Genomic DNA, 22,358 nt, shown 5'->3' with positions numbered 1-22,358 from the left:
GGTGGGCAGGTTATTTCCTCCTTCAAAAATATTCTGTGGCCTTATTCTGAACACAAGCTTGGGTCTCCATGATGTTTAAAACAAAGCAAATTCACTTTCCTCGTTCCTGAAACAACCGCAAAGAGTCACCTCGTCTGCTGGACTTTTCACTAGCAGACTTCTTTTTCCTCTCCTTAATCCCTTGCTCAGGACCACTGACTGAAAAGATGACATCAGTGCTCGCCACTCTGAAAGTGGTATCACCAAGGTCACTGATGCCCTCCTCATCACCAAAGCCGTTAGTCTTAGGTCAGACCAAGCCTTGGGGCCTCTGAAGCAGTGCTGTCCAATGGAACTTTCTGTGATGCTGACTGTGTTCTGTTCTGTGTTGCCCAGTATGGCAGCTACTAGCCACTCGTGGCTACCGAGCCCCTGAAATGTGCCACGTCAGACTGAGGAACCGAATTTTAAATTTTATTTAATTTTAATTAATTTAAATTTAAACAGTCACACGTGTGGCTGGTGGCTGCTCTATTAGGCAGTGTAGCTCTAGAGCATTCCATATTGTTTTCCACCAGTTTCTTTCTGGAAACCTGTTTTTCTTAGCGTTGGTAGCATGGCATTCTTTGTTTCTCTGTCAGCTCCTCTCTGTCTCCTTGTACTCCTTCTGCCCACTAGAAACATCATTCCCAAAGTCTCCCTTTCTCTTATCCAGTGCCGTCAGGCCCTGGTCTAACTTGAGGCCATCTGGAAAGGACATCTAACACTCTCTCTAGCACTCATTCCTCTTTCTGGCTTCAGACCACTATTTCCAGCTCCAGCCTGGTGTTGTCACTTGGGCATTCTGTAGTTAGTCACCTTGTATTGACCGTGACCCTGACTGAAAGAAATCATTACCATTTCCAGGTCATTTCCCTCCTCCTCCATCTGGCTCTGCTCTTTCCTCTAGTAACACCCTCTTTCCTTTGCTCTCTGGCGTCAGCAGTGATGTGCCTCCCTTTCTGTTGTGCCTCACTCCCTCACTCTTGTAGAGTCTCGAGATTCCTCTTGCGCTGTCCTCTGTTTGCATTCTCAAGGGCTCTCCCTCTTCTGATGATTCCAAAAGCAGTAAACGCTTATTATTGAAAATTCACTAGATTCAGAAAAACATAAAAAAGGAAAAGAAAAAAAAAGAGAAAAGAAAACTTGCCCATGGTTCTGACTACCCAGAGAAGCACGCTTAGCTTTTTGGTGTGTGGCTTCCCCTCTGTAGCCTCTCGTAACCTCTTGCCTGGACGGCTATGGCCGTGAACCTTCCGTGTCTCCCCATTCGAATCCATTGCTATTTCCCAAGGCATGATTCTGATCATGTCATTCTTCTGTTACACTCATAAATCTCCAGAGGCACCCAGTTGTCTACTGAATTAAATTTGTCCCTACTGATGGGGCATCATGCCAAGCCAACTCTGCTTTTCCAGTGTTCAACAGCCTGGGTGTGGGCAATGTTACAGACACATTTCAATAAGGAACGCCCGCAAAAGCAGGAAGTCACAGGATCGATTATGGTGGTGACTAGATAAGCATTTAGTTTGGATTAGATTTATTAAGCATGGTTGTTTTCCATTTCTTTTTTCTAGAAGACAAAACTCCCAAGTTATTACCCTTTGGATTGCGGTAGACAGATTTATTGTATTGGATTTCACTTCTTTCAGAAAAAAGTGTTTTCCTATTTCAGTAAGTGAGATAGTTGCTGTTTCCAGTTCTGTATGTGTTTTCTAATTCTGCACATAAAACCCTTCATGGTTAAGTATTTTCTTTCTTATGCGCCTGGAGAGTACTCTTTCCCAGAGCTGAGAAACTCTGACCTTCTGCCTACAGAACATGACTCCTGTTATCTTGATATCTCAAATCACTTATAAATGAATCAATACATACTGATCGCAGCTTATAAGGAATGGGTTCCTCCTTGGGATGAAGGTGTTCTAGACACTCTTAGAATCAGGGGTCTTCCTGGCAAACAGATTTGGCTCCTTAACAAAGGCCACATTGTCTGTGTCTGGAGCATGCAGCTGGGTTTCCCCTGGCTGGGGGCAGGGAAGGCCGCTCTCAGGCTCGGCTGCGGGCTCGGCTGCCTGCCCTGCGTGCTGTCGCCTTCTTGGTGTGGGGAGGTTTCATGTGGAGGAGGACTTGGTCAAGTTTTGTTTGGTGGCCTGAAATTTAATCTGTGCTCCTTGAGAACGGGCCTAGGCCTTAATGAATTCTGTCCTCAGCTCTGTCTTATTTATCTTTTAACAGCTCCCTGGCACATAGAAGCAATTAATAAATGGCTGCTATTATTAGGATTATCATTATACAGATAACTCCACAAACAAATTCTTTGTCTCTGCCTTTTCTCATGCTCTACACTGAGGCTCCCAGCTGCCTACTGGATGTCATACACATTTGCACCTTTGCCTGGTGTCACAGGCTCTGCCAAGCATGCTTTTCCGTCCTGCTCGCCTTCTATTAAAATCCTACTCACACAGTTAGGGCCAGCCGATGCCTCCTCCTCACTTGAAACCTTCCCCCTTGGGAGTGTGGGAGCTCCTTGCCTCTTCCCGTACCCTCCGCGTTCTTTCTTTCTACTCCCCTGCCTCCTGCCACAGTGGGCTAGCTGATACCCTGTCATAACTTCAGCTCTTTGCACACGGACGTCTGAATCCCTCTCTTGAAGGTGGTGGAGGCTGTTCGAGATGTTCGTAATGCCTACTGCAGTGGCTGCCACGGAGCCCAGCGTGTGCAATGTGGTTAGCTACTCTCTGTCTGATTGCAGCGGGGCTAGGAGCTCCCGAGCCACCAGCTCTTTCTGGGTCTGTGTCTGTAAGAGGAGAGTGAGAGCTCCGCCAGCATTCTCGCTACTCAGCCGCTATTCTTCTGGAGTCCGCCGTGGACTTGGTGCGAACAAATGACTCTGTGCTGGACTCCAGCAGGTTGATTCTTTGTTGTGACTCCAGAGATCTGTAGGGATCATAAGGATAATTCATAGAAACAACAGTCTACATTTCCTTTTGGGATCCTGCAGGCCACATGTTTCCTCAAAAATGAAATCGTAAGGAGAAGAGTACTAATTCTTATCCATGTAATTTGCCTTTGGTTTTGTGAGAGGGAGCACTTTGGTTTTTTGAGAAGGAGCACTGTGAAGCAGGGGGTACCCAGTGTCTCAATGCCTCAGGTTTCCCATCTATAAAAGAGGATAATGTAACCGATCCATGGAGTCTTGTGAAGATTAAATGAGTTTATACATATAAAGTGTTTAATAAATCGAGCCTTTCTTTTTTTCAAAGATTTTATTTACTTATTTGAGAGAGAGAGAGAGTGTGTGTGTGACAGTGAACACGAGCAGTGGGGAGGGGCAGAGGGAGAGGGGGAAGCATACTGCTGGCTGAGTAGGGAGCCCAATGTGGGGCTTGATCCCAGGACCCTGGGATCACGACCTGAGCCAAAGGCAGATGCTTAACTGCCAGAGCCACCCAGGCGCCCCAATAAATAGAGGTTTTATTATTATATATGTTCTCAATAAGTGTTAGCGATTTTTATTACTGTTGATGGCCTGATGAATAGTGTCCAATAAATAATTTTTATATTATGTTGCCAGCACTAGAGAGAGATAAATCCTCATGGTCACCTAAGTTAGATTCATTCTGAGGAGATTCCAGAAATAGTTCAAAAAAAATCAATAATCTTGATCTCCAAAGTTTTTCTACCAAGCGCCCACTTTATCGTGCTTGCACGTATCTGCTGTGATACACGGCGTTCTCTCCTCCCACATCCACACAATGTCAGGTGTATTGTACCATAGTCATGACTCCGTTGACCTCCACAGTTGACTGTAGGTATTAAAAAAAAATGTGAATGGAAAGGAATAAAATCTTTTTCTTCCTCCAGCAGTGCTGCCATTCTCAGGGGCTGAAAATGAGTTATACATTATTATAAGGCAGTTAACTCTAGAGTGCTTTTCTTTCTCTCTCGCATTTCAGAGGAACACGTGTCCAAAAGGCCTTCTTCTCCTTTGAGGATCTTGGCATCGTCAGGTTATATCCAAGGGCAAAACTATGACAATACCGCCTGCCCCAGCTGCCAAAAGTAACACATAGTGACATGCTGCAGTCGAAGCGGGAGAATGGTCCTTTTATGGTGACTGCCCTGGAATTATAAATATTTTTATTTCTCTGTAGGAGATGGCTCGTGGAAGAGAGGAGACAAACATGACTTTGAAGCTAAGCAAGCATACTCATCCCTCCAAACAATCACTCTACTGAGGACAGTGAAGCCTGAATTTGAGAAGTTTTCCATGGAGGTGAAAAGTTCTGTTGAGAAACAAGGACTCAATGAGGAGGATTACGTAAGTGCTTGATTATGGGCCTAGGCCGTCAGCATCCCGAAAACAGTCTTCTAATTAAATCAGAGGTGACAGTGTCCCATTCTGAACCATTCAGAAATTCCTAGGTTCATGTCTGAATATCACTGAGCGTCTGTGTGTTTTTTTCCTGGCCCACTCCCACCTCCCAGCACCCCCACCCCACGTTTCCAATGGCTGCAGGAAGGAAAGTTGCTTGTTGCGGGTACTCGCGGTGATGCTGAGCAGATGGTGGTCGGCTTCGGGCGCCTTTTTGACTGGGAGTGTGTTCGGGGGGGGGGAAGATGGATGGTGGAGCCAAAGTTTTGCATGCCGAATTTTTCCAAAGCCTGATGGCAGGAGATATTTTGGGTCTTAGAAGCCTCTTTCTTTTGGCAATCTTCCTGACGAGTCTGCTTCTGCCTCCTGGGGCAGCGTCATTTCCGTCGGGCGTTCTAGAGCTTCAGGCTCCATCAGTGCCGTTGTTACTGCTGCGTTTCCCGAGAGTGGACTAGGGTCGGGAGCTTTGGCCACACTAAGGACGAGCAGAGAAACTCATCTAAGAGGTGGCACCGAACATAGCTGGCCACTCCCCACTTGGCCCCCTTGTTCTGCTGCCTCTGGCTCCTCAGAACTCTGCGTCCCTCCTGGAGATTCTTTCTCAGACAGGCTGAGCCGTGGACTCTCGTACTGATTGGGTGCATGTGCTGGTTTTCCAAACTGTTCGCTCCACAGTGTCCAAAGCAGAAAAGGAGCAGCTTCTTAACGGGAGATACATGGCTTCAGATAGTTCTTGCCCAAAGTGGATAGTGACCGTCTTCGTAAGACCAGCTTCGCTTGGGCACTTCCAAACAGGGCCTCTCTCAGTTTCTTTATTTGAAGGCCTGCAGAGGACAGACACTGGCCTCAGAGCCTGAATCTAACACTTCTTAGCGGTGTGATCTAGGGCAAATCACACAGTCTCTCTGGTCCAAACTACTCCTCCCTGTTGGGAGGATTACAGAGAGCCCATTTGAAGCATTTAGTGTTATCCCCATCAAAACGTTGGAGCTCCATGAAGGATGCCTCTTTTATACTATTGTTATATTACGTCTGGCTTTATAAGAATTTGCTGTCAAAAGACATATAAAAGGTCTTATAAACATATTTATTCATGTCTTAAATGTTATATATAATACACATATCATTTAAAATACCTTTTAACTTTCTAAATCGATACTGTCCAGTAGATATAGATATGTGAGTTGTAAATGTGAGCCACGTATGTAATTTAAAATTTCTAGTAGCTACATTTTTAAAAAGTTAAAATAATCAGGTGAAATTAATTGAATACTATATTTTATTTAACTCACATAGAAACTGTTCTTTCAACATTTAATCAATGTAAAAACTGTGAATGAGACTATATGTCCTTTTTATTGTGCAAAGCCTTTGAAATCCAGTGTGTATTTTACCCTTACAACATATCTTACTTCTGTTCGAATGCTCAGTAGCCATGTGTGACTCGTGGCTACCATATTGGACAGCGGGTTCTGAATTATGAAGGAAGTGGAGCTTCTGCCATAGAGCCCAGGTTTGAGGAAACCTATGATAGTGCTGTCATCATCCAAATCCTTTGCCCCAGGAATAGGAAAGAACATAAAGGCACTGAGCATTTTTGTTTGGCGTTTCACCTGCGCCTGTTGGAATTCAAGTACTACGATAGAGGCTGTCCCACAAAATGATGCTTCTTGGGTGAAAGAAGCATGTACCTACTATAAAGATCCATATGTATTCCAAACCAAGTGCCAGCGCTTTAGAGATTAGCTGTGGTTGTAGATTACAACACTGCTTCTCTCTGATGATGGGATCATTAAAACTGACTTTATAAATAAATGAAAATTATAATTTTAAGTAGAAATTAGAGATCATAGTAATTTATTTCAATTCTGAACATGTGTCCACTTCTCATATTTTGTGTATGTTTTAAAAGATTTATTGATTTATTTTTAGAGAGGGGAGGGGCAGAGGAAGAGGGAGAGAGAGAATCTGAAGCAAACTCCCTGCTGAGCGTAGAGCCTGGAGCAGGGCTGGATTTTGCAATCCTGAGATCATGACCTGGGCCGAAATCCAGCATCAGACGCTTAACCGGCTGAGCCACCCAGGCGCCCCGTCGTAGTTTACGTGTGTTTAGTTGGGCTCTTTTGAGTGTCTGTTGCAGATGATCATTGGGTTAGTTTAGACAGGTGGTTGTGGTGAGCATTGTGGAAGAAGGAGATGTGGGAGCCAAAGACTGGGGAGCTGCTCTAGCTGGGACTCACAGGTGCTAGACCTTGATCTAATACAGCAGGAGACGCTTAACACAGCTAGCAAGGCTTAGTGGTCTTCATTCTAGGGCTCAGCTCTCTTCTAGGTCTTTCTGCTTCTCTTTGTACTAATGGGCAGTCTTATCTGCTTACTTAGAGCTTCAGTCCATGATGGTCATCATAGGCTCTTCGGCCTCTACTATTGATTTCAAATCAAGCAACTCTGGTGGACTCTCTTATTAGTTCTAAAATTCACCACTCATTTTTTAAACAATCACAAGTCTTGTAAATTGTGACAATTTTGTTTATTTTCAATTCTTCTCCTATGTATGCTTAATTAAAAGTATACTTCATTAAATTAAGCATATTAAATTAAATTAAGTATATTTAATTAAATTAAAACTTTTAATGGCACTGGCTAGGATCTCAGTACAGTATTGACTATAAGCAGTGATAGTGGGCATCCTTGCCTTGTTCTTAACTTTAATGTGAAGAACACATAACAGATTTCATATCTGTTCAAATCACCATTTAAGCATAATGTTTAGCTAGGATTTTGGGGAGAGTCCTCATTAGATTATGGAGGTTCCTTTCTATTCTTTGCTGGTGAGGTTTTGTTCTATTTTGGCAAAATAACATCTTTTATTAGAAAAACTGAAACAAAAACAGCATAACAAGCATTGAAGTTTATATAATGGAGGTTAGGGAAAGGCTCTGGACACAGGTTTTTATTGCAGGCACTGTAAATTGTGATATGTCCCTGACACTCTGTCATATATGTTAGTACTGCATTCATCGTGTTTAGATGTTGGCAGCAGCCTTGGAAAGGTTGTGATCTTCCCAAAATGCAAAATTTGGAACTTTAAACTTTGGTAAGCTTGTACTGAAACACTGGGAAGTTGGGGTGTCTATGATTTTTAAAATAAAATAACTATTTTATGTTTTTAATTTATCGAATTTTGATGGATTAATGCAAGTTTGTTTCCATAGAATTGATCTTCTTTTCCTTCATCCCTCCCTTTTTTCCTCCGTGTCCACCTCTTGTGCTCTCTTTTTAAAGTTGATTTTTTATTGAGATAATTGCAGTTTTAAGATGCAGTACAGAGAGACCACTTGTATACATTGTCCAATTTCCCCTGTTGGTAACATTTTGGAAAATTATATATCTGATCACAGTACAGATATTGACACTGATACAATGCACTGACCTTACTCCTGTGTGTGTGTGTGTGTGTGTGTGTGTGTAGCATAGAGTGTGCATATTAAGTTCTATGCAGTTTTTTCATCTGTGTAGGTTGGGGTGTTTGAATTTCATCAAATGCCTTTTCTACATCTGCTGAGATAATCAGATGGTTTTTTCTTTGTTCTGTTATAATGTGTTAAGTTGCATTACTAGATTTTTCTGTTTTCTAGTTTTATTGAGTTATAATTGACATATAACATTGTATAAGTTTGGTATATGCATATATGGCAAAATGCTTACCACAGTAAGTTTAGTTAACACCCATCACCTTGCCAGTTATAAAATTTATTTTCTGATGATAAGTTTTATGATCTACTATCTTTGCAACTTTCAAATATACAATACAGTATTAACTATAGTCATCACACTGTACATTAATTTCCCAGAACTTACTTATAACTGGAAGTTTGTACCTTTTAGTCACTTCCACTACTAGATTTTTCTAATTTTAACAATGCCTGGACTCCAGGCATAACTGGTCTCTCTATACTTCAAGACCTTGAGCTTTTCTATTTCCCAGGTCATGTTGTGGAGAATAAGATTATGGTTGAACCTGTGCTTGTTCGCCTGGGTGTGGCTTCTTCAGCAGCGTCATCTCAAGGGCTCTTGTTAGTCTGTACATTAGCATCTCTGGGTCAGATATCTACTCCTGTTTCCCTCCTCTTTGGTGGGTAGTTTGGCAGGTGCATGTGTGTGGTGTGATAGAAAATCAGACTGCTTAGGGCTGGGCTATCATTGGGACTGTATGTGTTGCATGTTCTGTAATGGTCTAGTTATTAACACATGTGTCTTATGATGACATTTCCACCATTCCTATGGGTAATACAAAAAAATTTTTTTGTAAAGATTTATTTATTTCTTTTGGGGGGTGGGGCTTGTATAAGGCGGGGAGGGGCAGAGGGAGAGGGAAAGAATCCCAAAGCAGACTCCCCGCTGAGCACAGAACCCGATGCCGATGCCGTGGGGCTTGATCTCACCATCCTGAGATCATGACCTGAGCCAAAATCAAGAGTTGGCTGCTTAACTGACTGAGCCACCCAGGCGCCCCTAATAATATTTTTGCAAGTGCCTTTGTCCTTTTACTAGTGAGCCTAGTGGAGACCTATGCCATTCCGATACATCATGTTTTAGTAGGGCCCAAGGGCCACTACTGGAGACAGTGTAGGCTAGGGGTTTCATAGACCTGGCTTTGCCTCTTACTGTCCTTATCTTGGGTACATTTCTGAAACTCTGTGCCTTAGTTTACTGACTATAAAATGGGGAAATAATTTTTAGCTGACAAGGCTGTTGAACTCAAGAATTGTGTATAAATATTTAACACAATGCCAGGTACTTAGTAAATATTCAACAGATGATAGCTATTATTTCTCTTACTTTTGTTTCTTATACTCTAGACCAATGTATATGATACTCCTGCATGCCTACAGTATCTAGTACTCCTCTTACCCTTCAGATCACAACTCAGATGCCACCTTCTCAAGACATGTCTTTCCTGACACTCCAAACTATTTTATGGCACTCTGATTCTTTCCATCATAGCCTCTAGCTATGTGTGGGATTTTCTAATTAAAGCTGGCCTCTTCTATCAGACTGTAAGCTCTGTTGGAGCAGAAACTATGTCTGTTTCTGTTCATTCTTACATCCCCTTGTTGTATGCTTGGTACACAGGAGACAGCCAATAAACATAAACTTTTATTATCACGCTTACTATTTTAGTTATAAGTGAACAAGACAACATCAAATCCAACCTACTCCCAGCACAGTGATAGAAAAGTAGAAACTGAAGCCCAGGCAGGTGAGGTGGCCCTTCCAAATGTAAGCAGTATGCTGCACTCAATATAAAAATGTTGGGTGGTGATGGAATCCTATGCCTGGACCCTCTTAGGAGTTCAGTTTCACTTATACTGTGGGAGATGGTATTGGGGGATAGTAATGGGTTTTCATAATGGGGATTCTGAAGGCCCTCTGGGAGTCATCAGAAACCTCAAGTTAGAGGTAAAGCCCCACTGGAGAGACCTTCAACTCTCAGAAGGGTTCCCTACGTGGCTCAGACAAGTGTTTGCAAAGTGCCTGCCTGGCCTTCTCTGGTGGTTTTTATTGTGTTGCCCACATGGGTGATGGCTCTCACTCAAGGGCATCTTAATGGGTGTTTGGCTTTTGCCATGTGAGTGGTTCCAATTCCAGAGCCCTGGATTTGGTTTTAGAATGCACTGTGTGGTGGCCAAGCCAAGATTAGTTGCATCCCCTGACTCCTGCTTCTGTGACTTCCTTTTTCCACTACATCAGTCTGACCCTTTTATTAACAACATGCCCAATATGGGGGTGAACCCATGACCTGAAGATTACATGTCTTGGGCCCTACAAGTGAGCCTGGCAGGCAACACAGGCTGAAGTACTTCCTTCCTTTTCCTGCACCCTGCCTGCCCAAATACACACTTTTAAGATATCAGTTTCTCTTTACTCTTTCACATGCTTGACAAGACCTGGCTAGGACTCTGTGTCTTCATCTGCAGCAACCTGTCCCTCCTGTTTTCTTCTGAAGTGTAAATTATGATTTCCTAGATCATGAGGTGCTGTTTATTGAGTGCTCCAGAGAGCATGGTTGTGAGCTTGATTTGTGACCATGCTGCGGTGGTCCCATCTACGGTGAGATCCTCATCATCTAAAAATGCTTAAGCAGGTATACCCATGGCCATGAGCTCTGGAAGCCCACAAGAGCCACACTTCTATGCCAGCATGGTCATAAAACATTATGCACCTCATACACCGACAGTATTCACAGAGATGTGGAGAATTTATCTTGTAGCAGATCATATGTGGTGCGTGTGTGAAAATATCCACGGTCCTAGAGGAATGAAATCAACCACAGTGGAGTGGGTTCACTTAGTTCTTTAGTAGGAAGCTCCTTCCAAATCCATCCAAGTTTCCATGACCTCTTTAAATGGATAATGGTATCTTGACTTAGTGTGCATTAACTCTTTATAATTATGTACAAACTTTTGTGAGTGAATGAACATATGTATATTACTGGAGAGAGGGGCCAGTACCCCCACCTGTTTCTTAATGGGGTCAGTGTCACAAAGCAGTAAGAATCATTGAACTAGACCATGGCTAGCCAGCATACCATTTGCCCACTTATTGTCTGAAGCCCCATTTCTTCTTACAGATAGGGTGGAATATTGTGCATACACAGCTGCAGTGAAAACTCGCTCCCCTGGAAGAAAATGAAGAAACACCTAAATNGACTGAGCCACCCAGGCGCCCCTAATAATATTTTTGCAAGTGCCTTTGTCCTTTTACTAGTGAGCCTAGTGGAGACCTATGCCATTCCGATACATCATGTTTTAGTAGGGCCCAAGGGCCACTACTGGAGACAGTGTAGGCTAGGGGTTTCATAGACCTGGCTTTGCCTCTTACTGTCCTTATCTTGGGTACATTTCTGAAACTCTGTGCCTTAGTTTACTGACTATAAAATGGGGAAATAATTTTTAGCTGACAAGGCTGTTGAACTCAAGAATTGTGTATAAATATTTAACACAATGCCAGGTACTTAGTAAATATTCAACAGATGATAGCTATTATTTCTCTTACTTTTGTTTCTTATACTCTAGACCAATGTATATGATACTCCTGCATGCCTACAGTATCTAGTACTCCTCTTACCCTTCAGATCACAACTCAGATGCCACCTTCTCAAGACATGTCTTTCCTGACACTCCAAACTATTTTATGGCACTCTGATTCTTTCCATCATAGCCTCTAGCTATGTGTGGGATTTTCTAATTAAAGCTGGCCTCTTCTATCAGACTGTAAGCTCTGTTGGAGCAGAAACTATGTCTGTTTCTGTTCATTCTTACATCCCCTTGTTGTATGCTTGGTACACAGGAGACAGCCAATAAACATAAACTTTTATTATCACGCTTACTATTTTAGTTATAAGTGAACAAGACAACATCAAATCCAACCTACTCCCAGCACAGTGATAGAAAAGTAGAAACTGAAGCCCAGGCAGGTGAGGTGGCCCTTCCAAATGTAAGCAGTATGCTGCACTCAATATAAAAATGTTGGGTGGTGATGGAATCCTATGCCTGGACCCTCTTAGGAGTTCAGTTTCACTTATACTGTGGGAGATGGTATTGGGGGATAGTAATGGGTTTTCATAATGGGGATTCTGAAGGCCCTCTGGGAGTCATCAGAAACCTCAAGTTAGAGGTAAAGCCCCACTGGAGAGACCTTCAACTCTCAGAAGGGTTCCCTACGTGGCTCAGACAAGTGTTTGCAAAGTGCCTGCCTGGCCTTCTCTGGTGGTTTTTATTGTGTTGCCCACATGGGTGATGGCTCTCACTCAAGGGCATCTTAATGGGTGTTTGGCTTTTGCCATGTGAGTGGTTCCAATTCCAGAGCCCTGGATTTGGTTTTAGAATGCACTGTGTGGTGGCCAAGCCAAGATTAGTTGCATCCCCTGACTCCTGCTTCTGTGACTTCCTTTTTCCACTACATCAGTCTGACCCTTTTATTAACAACATGCCCAATATGGGGGTGAACCCATGACCTGAAGATTACATGTCTTGGGCCCTACAAGTGAGCCTGGCAGGCAACACAGGCTGAAGTACTTCCTTCCTTTTCCTGCACCCTGCCTGCCCAAATACACACTTTTAAGATATCAGTTTCTCTTTACTCTTTCACATGCTTGACAAGACCTGGCTAGGACTCTGTGTCTTCATCTGCAGCAACCTGTCCCTCCTGTTTTCTTCTGAAGTGTAAATTATGATTTCCTAGATCATGAGGTGCTGTTTATTGAGTGCTCCAGAGAGCATGGCTGTGAGCTTGATTTGTGACCATGCTGCGGTGGTCCCATCTACGAGGAGATCCTCATCATCTAAAAATGCTTAAGCAGGTATACCCATGGCCATGAGCTCTGGAAGCCCACAAGAGCCACACTTCTATGCCAGCATGGTCATAAAACATTATGCACCTCATACACCGACAGTATTCACAGAGATGTGGAGAATTTATCTTGTAGCAGATCATATGTGGTGCGTGTGTGAAAATATCCACGGTCCTAGAGGAATGAAATCAACCACAGTGGAGTGGGTTCACTTAGTTCTTTAGTAGGAAGCTCCTTCCAAATCCATCCAAGTTTCCATGACCTCTTTAAATGGATAATGGTATCTTGACTTAGTGTGCATTAACTCTTTATAATTATGTACAAACTTTTGTGAGTGAATGAACATATGTATATTACTGGAGAGAGGGGCCAGTACCCCCACCTGTTTCTTAATGGGGTCAGTGTCACAAAGCAGTAAGAATCATTGAACTAGACCATGGCTAGCCAGCATACCATTTGCCCACTTATTGTCTGAAGCCCCATTTCTTCTTACAGATAGGGTGGAATATTGTGCATACACAGCTGCAGTGAAAACTCGCTCCCCTGGAAGAAAATGAAGAAACACCTAAATGCTGGAGTATTTCCTCATCTTAAATTCTAAAACCATTAGTTTTATTGCTGAGATGAAAGATCCTCAGTCATTCCTTCATTTTGGACTAAAGAGTCAGTCTAGTCTTTCCAATTCCTAGTGTTTTCACATTATGTCTTGAAGAGGTAGACTTAAATTTATCCTTGCTACTATTTCTCAGTTTAGACTGAGCCAGTGCTGGAGACATCTTTTCCCCTCTGGCAGCCTGTCTGACTTCTCAGTCGTGTAAATCCCACTCTTGGCCTTGCCCCATTCTCCCTATTGTGTTTGGCACTTCTGAGGCCCATTCACTGGCTGGCCTCATAAACAGTTGGCTCTGCCTTTGGGTGAAGCTCACCTTCTTCCCCTGATGTTGTTGTTGAAACCAAAATAATACACGACTTTCTAGACTGAATACAATAAATGAAAAAAATAACCAGATGGAATTAAAAAATTTATGGTACTGTAAGAGTTATAGAGAAATAGCAGTGACCTGTTCTTCTCTACTCCTGACTCCCATTCCTTAGAGGCAATAATCCTTAATGTTTTTATTGGCCTCTTCTGCTGTTTCCCTCTCTATTTCTAAAATAGACTATTTATGCTGCTGATGTTGTTACATAAAATCTGATATCATCTCATTATTTTCTAAGATGGAAAGAGATTTAGCTCCTTTACAGTAACAGTTTCTCTACAAATTCTTACTTTTCCTCCCATCCTCCCAATATTTTATAACATAGTTTTTAGTTAAAGGTACATTCACAAAATAAAATTTGAAGAAAAGCTACCCCCCACATTCAGAGCTATTATTATTATGACCATATATATAATGAACCATGTAGCAGAACCATGTGGTGTTTTATGATTACATTTCCTCTCCTGTGTAGCCTTTTTCTCTGAAGTTAATAACTTCCTTGTTTTTTATTTGCTTCCATATAGTTCTCACTATTTTGTTCTCATTCCCTAGAATGATGTTAGTGATTTTTCTTCTTCAGCCCATTTTTTCCCCGCTCTAGTTTAGAGTAATTGCTTCCTTTAGTATCAACCTGGAAATGGTCCTTCAGCTTTCTCCTGTATTAGGTCCCCTTTTTCTTGGATATCAAATCTCCTTCTTAGTTGAATTTCACCTTAATTTTGGAGAAGATGATGTGAGTGGAAAATCTTTTGAGACTTTGAATATTAGAAAACATTTTGTTTTATTTTTATATCTAATCGATTATTTAGCTGGGTATAAAATTTTAGTTTGAAGATTCATTTTCCCTCAAATTTTGATGTCATTGCTCTATTGTTTTGCAGCTTTTGGTGTTACCATTCTGATTATTTATGTTTTTCATGTCACTTTTTTTTTTCTCTGTCTATAGAAGCGTTTAGTATTTTCTCTGTATTGTTGATTGTTTAATCAGGGTTTGGTCAGGAAAAAGTAGGTAATTCAACAGAAGGAATTTAATAGGAGAAGGTAACTTTAAGGTGTAGGAAGAGATGAAATGCCAAATAGAATAGTGAGGCAAGCCAGAAATTAGCAACAGCAAAAGCTATTACCATTTCCAGAGCTAGAAGGACCAGGAAAGAAACAGTTTTACCAGGACCAAAGAGTTAGGGCTTCTCATAGGAGCTAGACGCATGGAAGAAATGCATCCTCGGCCAGAGATGCCACCTAAGGTGAGGGGGGAGAGAGGAAGAAATATCCTGGCTTTTTTCTTCTTCCTGACTCTTCCACCAGTGCTTCCCATTGGCTGAACCAACCAGAAGTCAGCTGACAGGGAAATGCAGCCTGGAGGAATCATCCTCCTGTGATATAGGGTAGAACAAAGCAGATGCAGGGGGGGAAATGAATTGGAGGCCACAGGCAGACAATTGGCTCACTGGTGCTCTGTGTTTTCACAATGATGTGTCTTGGTGTGGGTCTTTTAAAATCTTTGTGCTGGTCACTTTGCTTGCTTTCCAGAAATTTTGAAGCTGGATGTTGGCTCTTTTCAGTTGATTCTTCAAATTTTTTCTCCCATTTTCCAACTCTGACTTTTTCTTTTCCTCTCTGAGAGATTGCCTCAACTTTATCTTCTGAAGTGTCCACTGAATTTTTAAATTCTGCTATCATATTTTTAATTTCCAAGAGATCTCTCTTATTCTCTTTCTAAAAAATAGTACCCTGGCATTGTTTCCTGGATTCAGTATCTTATCTTTCTGCATATACACTTTCATCAGATCTAGACTACATTTCTTTCACATTTTAACTTATCTGAAGTTGGGATCCATGTTATAATTGGTGGACTATCACAATTTAGTAAGTAGAATTTTTTCTAAGGGAACATAAAACAAAGATGCTTTTTACAATTCTGGTATCTTACTTTTGTTGAGACAAGGTGTTTTTTGGTAAGTTTTCTTTTACTTTCTTCATTGTTTATTTCAAGTTCCTTTTAAAAAGTATTACTTTTGATTTCTTTCTCTTTCATATTACAAGGTTTTCTTAAACTATTGGTAAACTTTAGCTATTTAAGGGTGATCCATGAAAGAGACTATCTAGAAGCTCTGTGTGCATGAAAACGTGTTTAGGGGTAGATTTTATTGTAGGGTAATAAGGTATTGAGCTAGCTTTTTCTTTTCTTTCTTTCTTTCTTTCTTTCTTTCTTTCTTTCTTTCTTTCTTTCTTTCTTTCTATTTTTTTTTTTTAAAGATTTTATTTATTTATTTGACAGAGAGAGAGACAGCCAGTGAGAGAGGGAACACAGCAGGGGGAGTGGGAGAGGAAGCAGCAAGCTCCCAGTGGAGCATGGAGCCCGATGCAGGGCTTGATCCCACAATGCTGGGATCATGCCCTGAGCTGAAGGCAGACACTTAATGACTGAGCCACCCAGGTGCCCCTGAGCTAGTTTTTTCAAAGGCTTATCCCAAATATGATTAGCTGGAGGTTGTTTATATTAGGCTCATCGAAGAATTCTCCAAATCCCTTCTTGAGAGTTGTAGGGCTTCCCTACATTCTGGGAGACTATGGTGGGGAAGCTTCACCTTTAGGATTGTAGACTTTTCACTTAAACCTCATTTTCAGTTTTATGCTTCACCTGAGCTCCACCTGTGCTTGATACCTTCCTGTTCAGATCTTTTTTGTGTCAACACCTTTAGCCAATAAACCTCCTGTTTTCTGCCTGGATGGGAAGGGACAATTTCTTCTCTGGGTAAGGTTTGTTGGTGGCTGGGGGCAGGGGAAGTGCATTTGAGTTGAAGTGATCTATACACAGCCTTTCAATTAATCCCACCATTTTCAACTGCATGGCACCCCTGCCTCCAGAGGTAACTGGTGTCTCCAATTCTAGAGCTTCTTTATGAGAATTCTTTGTTTTTTTCCTGGTACCCCCTGCTCTATTCCTGTGCACAGTCTAGTTTCAGCTTCTTGGGTCTATTGTGTTGGTTACCCCTTTCCAGCTTCTAAAATTTTATTGAGATTTCTCATCTATTTCCTTCCTGTACTCTTTCCACTTATAAGTTTACACCTTAAAAATTTCTTTTATTGTTGTTTTGGTAGGGATTTTGGAGGGAATGTGTGTTTTACCAGAAGTCTCCCGGGATTGTTGAATCTCAGGACCATGCAAATGTTCAAAGATGGTGATGCCATCTTGTTTTGTATGTTTGTTTGTTTTTTTTTGGTAGTGACAGGTGTGGGAGGGTAATCTCGTTATATTCAAAGCAAGGAAGAGAGTTGAGTGTGTTTGAGAGAGGGATCTATCATGTTTCTTGTGGTCCCAAAAGCTGTAGCTCCTTTCGAAATTCCTATTTGGTTCTAGTTTCCCTTGTAGTGGCTACTTTTTCTTGACTTACTAGCTTAGTGTTCACTTTCTCACCCTCACAGACATGTCTGCCTTCTGTGATTCTTTAAAAGCAATTATACACAAGCAACATACATTAACAGTAATACTAAGAAAAGGGGTGTTCTTTTACAGGTTTGTTATACAGGTGTATGAAGTCTTTTTTTTTTTTTTAACTTTATGTCTAGGACTAAACTCCTCTAATATAGCTTATATACCAGCTTCTCTTGAAAAATGATTCTTTCATACATGTACAGGAACATCATCTAGGGATCCTGTTGCCAGTCAAAGTAGAAGTTTAGGTTTTAAAGTAGATTTTTTAAAAGCCAAGTTGACTCAGTTTAAGGTTAGAAGATGGGATATTTAAATAAAAATAATGGGAGCTGTTTGTGTCCTGGCACATTATTTGTAATTTATCACAGTGCAGTGGTAGCAACTTAAAACCCTTTCTAGAATCGGTTAGGACTCTTTTATTGTAAAACAAAATACTTCAGAAAAAAAGTTAAAAAACATTTGAAGTTGTTAACAGGCCCCAACGTGGGGCTCAGTTACCTTCCAAAGCAGAGACTGTCTCCTCTGAATGTGATCCAACCCCTAGTAATCTCCACTATTGCAAAGGTCATTATTCTAGAGCCAAATGCAATCCAGCTGGGAAAGAGCTGTGGGAGAGAAGGCCGACTTCCTGACCATGGACTAGGGCAGTGGACTTGGGCTGAGAAAGCCCTTGGCCAGGTCCCTTCACCTCTCGGGGCTTCCTCTATTATAAAACCAGAGATTTGGGCTACCACCTCAAGGAGCTTTCCCATTCCGAATTTCTGTTATTACATATTCAAAGTGTTTTTCTGACTTCAGTCTTAATTTAGAGGCTGTTTCATTGTCCTTATCTGGGTATGGAATGTACATCCTTTACTGAAAAATCACAGTGTAACAATCATCACAAGACCTCCCCTCCCCTATTTTAGGAGACTTATTACAATGTTCTATTCTGCTGCTTGTAACCTTACATCAGAAAAGTCTCTTGGAAAGTTTCATTACTCTGGTTTTTAAGAACAAAGGACCAACTTTTCTTCTGCTTTGAAATGGTCACCATTCTATGGTATGTGTTTGCATATGCAAAACTCACCTTTGCATACATAAGGAATTGCAGTGTTCTGTGTTCAATCTGCATTAGCAAAGAGAGCTGCAAGTATACTTTTGCAAACACCAAATTAGAGCCTAGTTTTTAAGAATGGATCAGAACTGTTTTTTAGTCTTTCTCCAGTGAACCTCAGAAATGGCTTTTTGTTTTTACAAAAAGGTGTTCTAGTTATAAAGAACATGTAGAGCCCCCCCCCACTTTTTTTTTTTTTAATGAAGTAATGCTACATCCTTAGTGCTTTGGTTTTCAAATTCAGTTTCATGCTTCTTAATGCCACCTCTGTTCTTGACTTGGGGTAGAATTTGGTAAATGCTGTTTTTATTTCTAACCAGGTATTCTGAGCAGGGGGTGATTTTATAACCTTGAATATTTGCTCGTTTGAGGTTAGCGGGCCACCCATAGCTTGTTTTTTCTCCTTATTTAAAAGTTGAAAATTTAACTAATTAAACAAATATTCCGGCAGTGTTTGAGGCACAGGAGTATTGTTAGGGAGGTAGGATGTGTATTTGGGCATTGCCTCTCTCCCACGTTTCCCACTGACACTCAAAAATGAAATGGGAGCCTGGGGAGCAGCCGATTTATCTAGCCAAGGTATTTGAACAGAGACAGGTTTAATAAATCATTGTTTAGATAGGCCACACATTACATTTTGGAAAGCCCAAAATGTTGGAAAATACCGCTCTCATTTCCTTCAATGAGGGGATGGCCTAGCAGTAAAGCTGTCTAAACCAGCTTGGATTTTGACACTGGTTTCGCACAGGAACAGTGTGGGAGGTGCCATCAGTTGAAAAGTTATCTGATCATCAATAGAATCTTGGCCAGGCACTTCGCCCCCTCTTACATAATATCATTTAATGGACTCTGTATACTCTTACTGAGATTTTTAAAAGTTAGTTCTGCAGTAAAAGTCATGAAAGAAGAAAATGCAGCTGATGGATGCAAGCCCTGTTTGCCCCACTGCTGGTGAGACTGTGCATAGGCGAGCTTTTGTGTCTGCCAGAGATGCTTCAGAAGGAGACCCTCCCCTCCCCCCGCATGCTGCCGGCTCCCCTTTTTGTCCTCACTCCCTTTCTTTAAAGTCAGCCAGGGAATCATTTGTCCAAATGAAAGGCCCTTTCAGGCCCCAGAGCTCTGCTAATTGTATTTGAAAGAGTAAAAGCGAACCACAAGTTGGCTTTTAACAACAGAAAAATAATGAGTTCACATGCCAACATATTAATAAGATTAGTTTTATTAGGAAAATGTAATCAGGCAGACAGTGGCACTGCAGAAGGAATGGCTTATTAAAAGCCACTCTTTTCACTAGCTAAAGAAATACCAGTTGGCTTTCAAAGCACATTTAAATAAAGATTCACTGACATCTAAAAAATAGTCACTTTCCTTTTCTTGAAATAGGAAAATTGCTTTGAAATTGTTTATTCTTGTAACTTTTAAATTGTTTTCGTTGTGCCACATTAGAGTATTTTAAAAACTTGGGAGTCTCTCAACTAAATTGCTTTTTGTTTGATTGTAAATCTTTTATCCATTTGCTTGTGAGTTTTCACATATTGGCAGGTGTGGATTTATTAATTGCAAAAATAGTACCGAACAGGTGCAATCTGAAAATGTTTGAAAAAGGAAGAACCACAGTACTTATAAAAAAGGACTTTTCCAAACAGTGTGTTTCATTTTGACCTTTAGAAAGACAATCACTGTTTTTTTTAATTTCCATTAGTTACAGTGATATAATTTCAGTTAGAAAGATATTTTGCAATAATGGTGACAATATACTCAAATATGCTTGATTAAAATAGCAATGCAGTGGGGAAAAATGTTTCACAAGTGAAAGGCTACGCTGTTTTACTCTTTTTTTTTTCACTTGTATTGTCACTGCATGGAGTAGAGGGCATTTTCGCACATTGGCCAAATTCTTCACAATGAAAACACAATTTAAGTTCTTTTTAGAATAATCAGATCACTTAAACTGTGGACAGTGGCTACGTTACCAGTTTGGCTTGCAATGAGCACACACGTCAGCTCGAGCTATTATACCCATTAGTGCACGTGAAGGAGCCCACCGCAAAACCGTAGAGGGGGAAAGCTCTGATTAATCCGGTTTTTTGCTTTTCTCCCCTGGTGCTCCTGCAGACTCAGGGTCTCGGCATCCCTCTTTCTCCCCATGGTGAGGAACTCATTTACACAAAGATATTGGGGTTCGCTAGATTAGCATCGCCAGGATATCGCATTTATAGGAAGCACCTACAAAAGGAAGACTTACAGTAAGTGAGCCTAGAGGTGGAGTTTTGCTGTCAGGGGGAGAAGGTGAAAGAGTCTCTCAAATGCCAGGATTCATTCTTTCTCGGAGGGAAACATTGCTTTAGTCAGATCACCGCCCCCCCCCCCCCCCCCACTAGAGCAGCGCTTCGACGCCAGCACGCGAAGCCTTGCATTTTACTAATAGGACAGCCGCAAAAGGACTTGGCATTTCACATAAATTGACAGGAGCCAGAGGAGAATGCCCATGTGTCCAGCCTTCCGGCCTGGGGGAAGGGAGGCGGACAGGCCCCAGCCAGTTTCCTGGGCCGCTGCTCTAACACAGGATTCTGGTGTTGGATGCTGACAGCAGCCACAGGGTTTTAAAGTCCAAGGGTAGAGTTCTGGTTCAGAAGGCCTGGCCATTGATGCTGCTGTCCGTGTGGGTGGATGTGGTCGAGGAGCCCGAGGTAGTGGTTCAATAAATATTCATTAATGGGCCATTGAAACAATTGATGACCTCGGGGCATGCGACCTTGCGTGCCAGAGACTTTAATCTGTGAAATGGAGAAAACCGCACCCGAGTTGCTCTTGGAAGTTACGAAAAATGATTGTGAGGGTTTTATAAGCTGAAGCGCTTCGAGTGATAGTGTCCAAAGAAAACAGCCTGGCAGCCAGAAGCAGGACATCCCGGAGTCTTGCAAGCAGCATGCCACAGCACTTGTAAGTGACATCCTTTCTGGGGGCCGGCCAATTGTTAAACCAGGGGAACTAGAATAATACATTGCTACGGACTCGATCTGCTTCCCAGTTGTGAAATTTCAAAGTAGCTCAAGCTGTAGGAAATTATTTTGGATTAGTATTTATCTTCTGATTTTTGCCCCCTTGGAGTGAGTGTGCTTCATTTCGTAAAGTTCTAAAAATCTTCCTCCCACAGGCTGTTTTTGGAGGGAGGGAGGACGTGAACCAAGGATCTCTTTTTTTTTTTTTTTGGTATAATAATTTGATAATTGGCCTAAATTGGGAGATCTTTATTAATTATTTCCTTTATTCTTTCCTTTTCCTGCTCTATGTGAGATAATTACTAATTCACTGAAGTCAGATGGCTGTGTTTCCAGCCCATCGTAAAGATCTTAAAGATTTAATATCTGTTAGTAAATGGCCCTGTGTCAGATTGGCACCTTAATTTGCCCAGTGTTGCCATACAAATTATATGCATTTCAATTTTAGGACATTTTTCCTTTTCTGTACTCAGCAGTGACATATATTTAATGTCAAACCTATGTCCAAGAATTTCTTGGGGAGGGGCAGCTGGGTGGCTCAGTCGGTTAAGCGTCTGCCTTTGGCTCAGGTCATGATCCCAGGGTCTTGGGATTGAGCCCTGTGTCGGGTTCCCTGCTCAGTGGGAAGCCTGCTTCTCCCTTTCCTTCCCACTTGTGGTGCTCTCTCTCACTATCTCTGTCTCTCTCTCAAATATATAAAATCTTAAAAAAAAAAAAAAGAAAATGTAAATTAAAAAAAAGAATTTCTTGGGGAGAGCAGGTCTCAGATACAGTTCCTAGGCTCTCTGGCTGCACACGTATCTTGCTGATCCTTGACCCCGTGCATCACCATGCATAGAGTTAAGCCCGGAGATGTTTGAATCTGTATGCATACCATCAAGCATTTACCAAGTCCTAGCTTTGGTCAAGACATTGTGCTAGGTCCTGTGAGGACAATTCAACATTTGTGTGGGTGGCTGTGGAAGGACAGGTAGGAAGAGATGGGTACAGATGAGCCTCCTAAGTGAGGCTAACGGAGTCCAAGCTTAGAAGTAGGAATGCCATTAGACGCATTTAGGGAATCGTGAGCAAAATAACCTGGCTTCACCGGAGAGA

General features: G+C 41.7%; 1 protein-coding gene across 2 annotated transcripts in view; it reads left to right on the top strand.

Annotated features, from left to right (window-relative positions):
- NPR3 (natriuretic peptide receptor 3) overlaps positions 1–22,358 on the top strand; it is a 74,877-nt gene that overhangs the window by 18,334 nt on the left and 34,185 nt on the right. For both annotated transcript variants that reach the window (XM_034657044.1, XM_034657043.1), the window contains exon 3: positions 4,173–4,339. In XM_034657044.1, the coding sequence (XP_034512935.1) occupies positions 4,173–4,339 (167 nt within the window). The remainder of the gene's footprint in view (positions 1–4,172; positions 4,340–22,358) is intronic.

This window comes from Ailuropoda melanoleuca, chromosome 3 (genome assembly GCF_002007445.2).
Source record: "Ailuropoda melanoleuca isolate Jingjing chromosome 3, ASM200744v2, whole genome shotgun sequence".
Lineage (NCBI taxonomy): Eukaryota > Metazoa > Chordata > Mammalia > Carnivora > Ursidae > Ailuropoda > Ailuropoda melanoleuca.
Note: the sequence above shows the minus strand (reverse complement) of the source record. Positions and strands in the feature narration are given on the sequence as shown.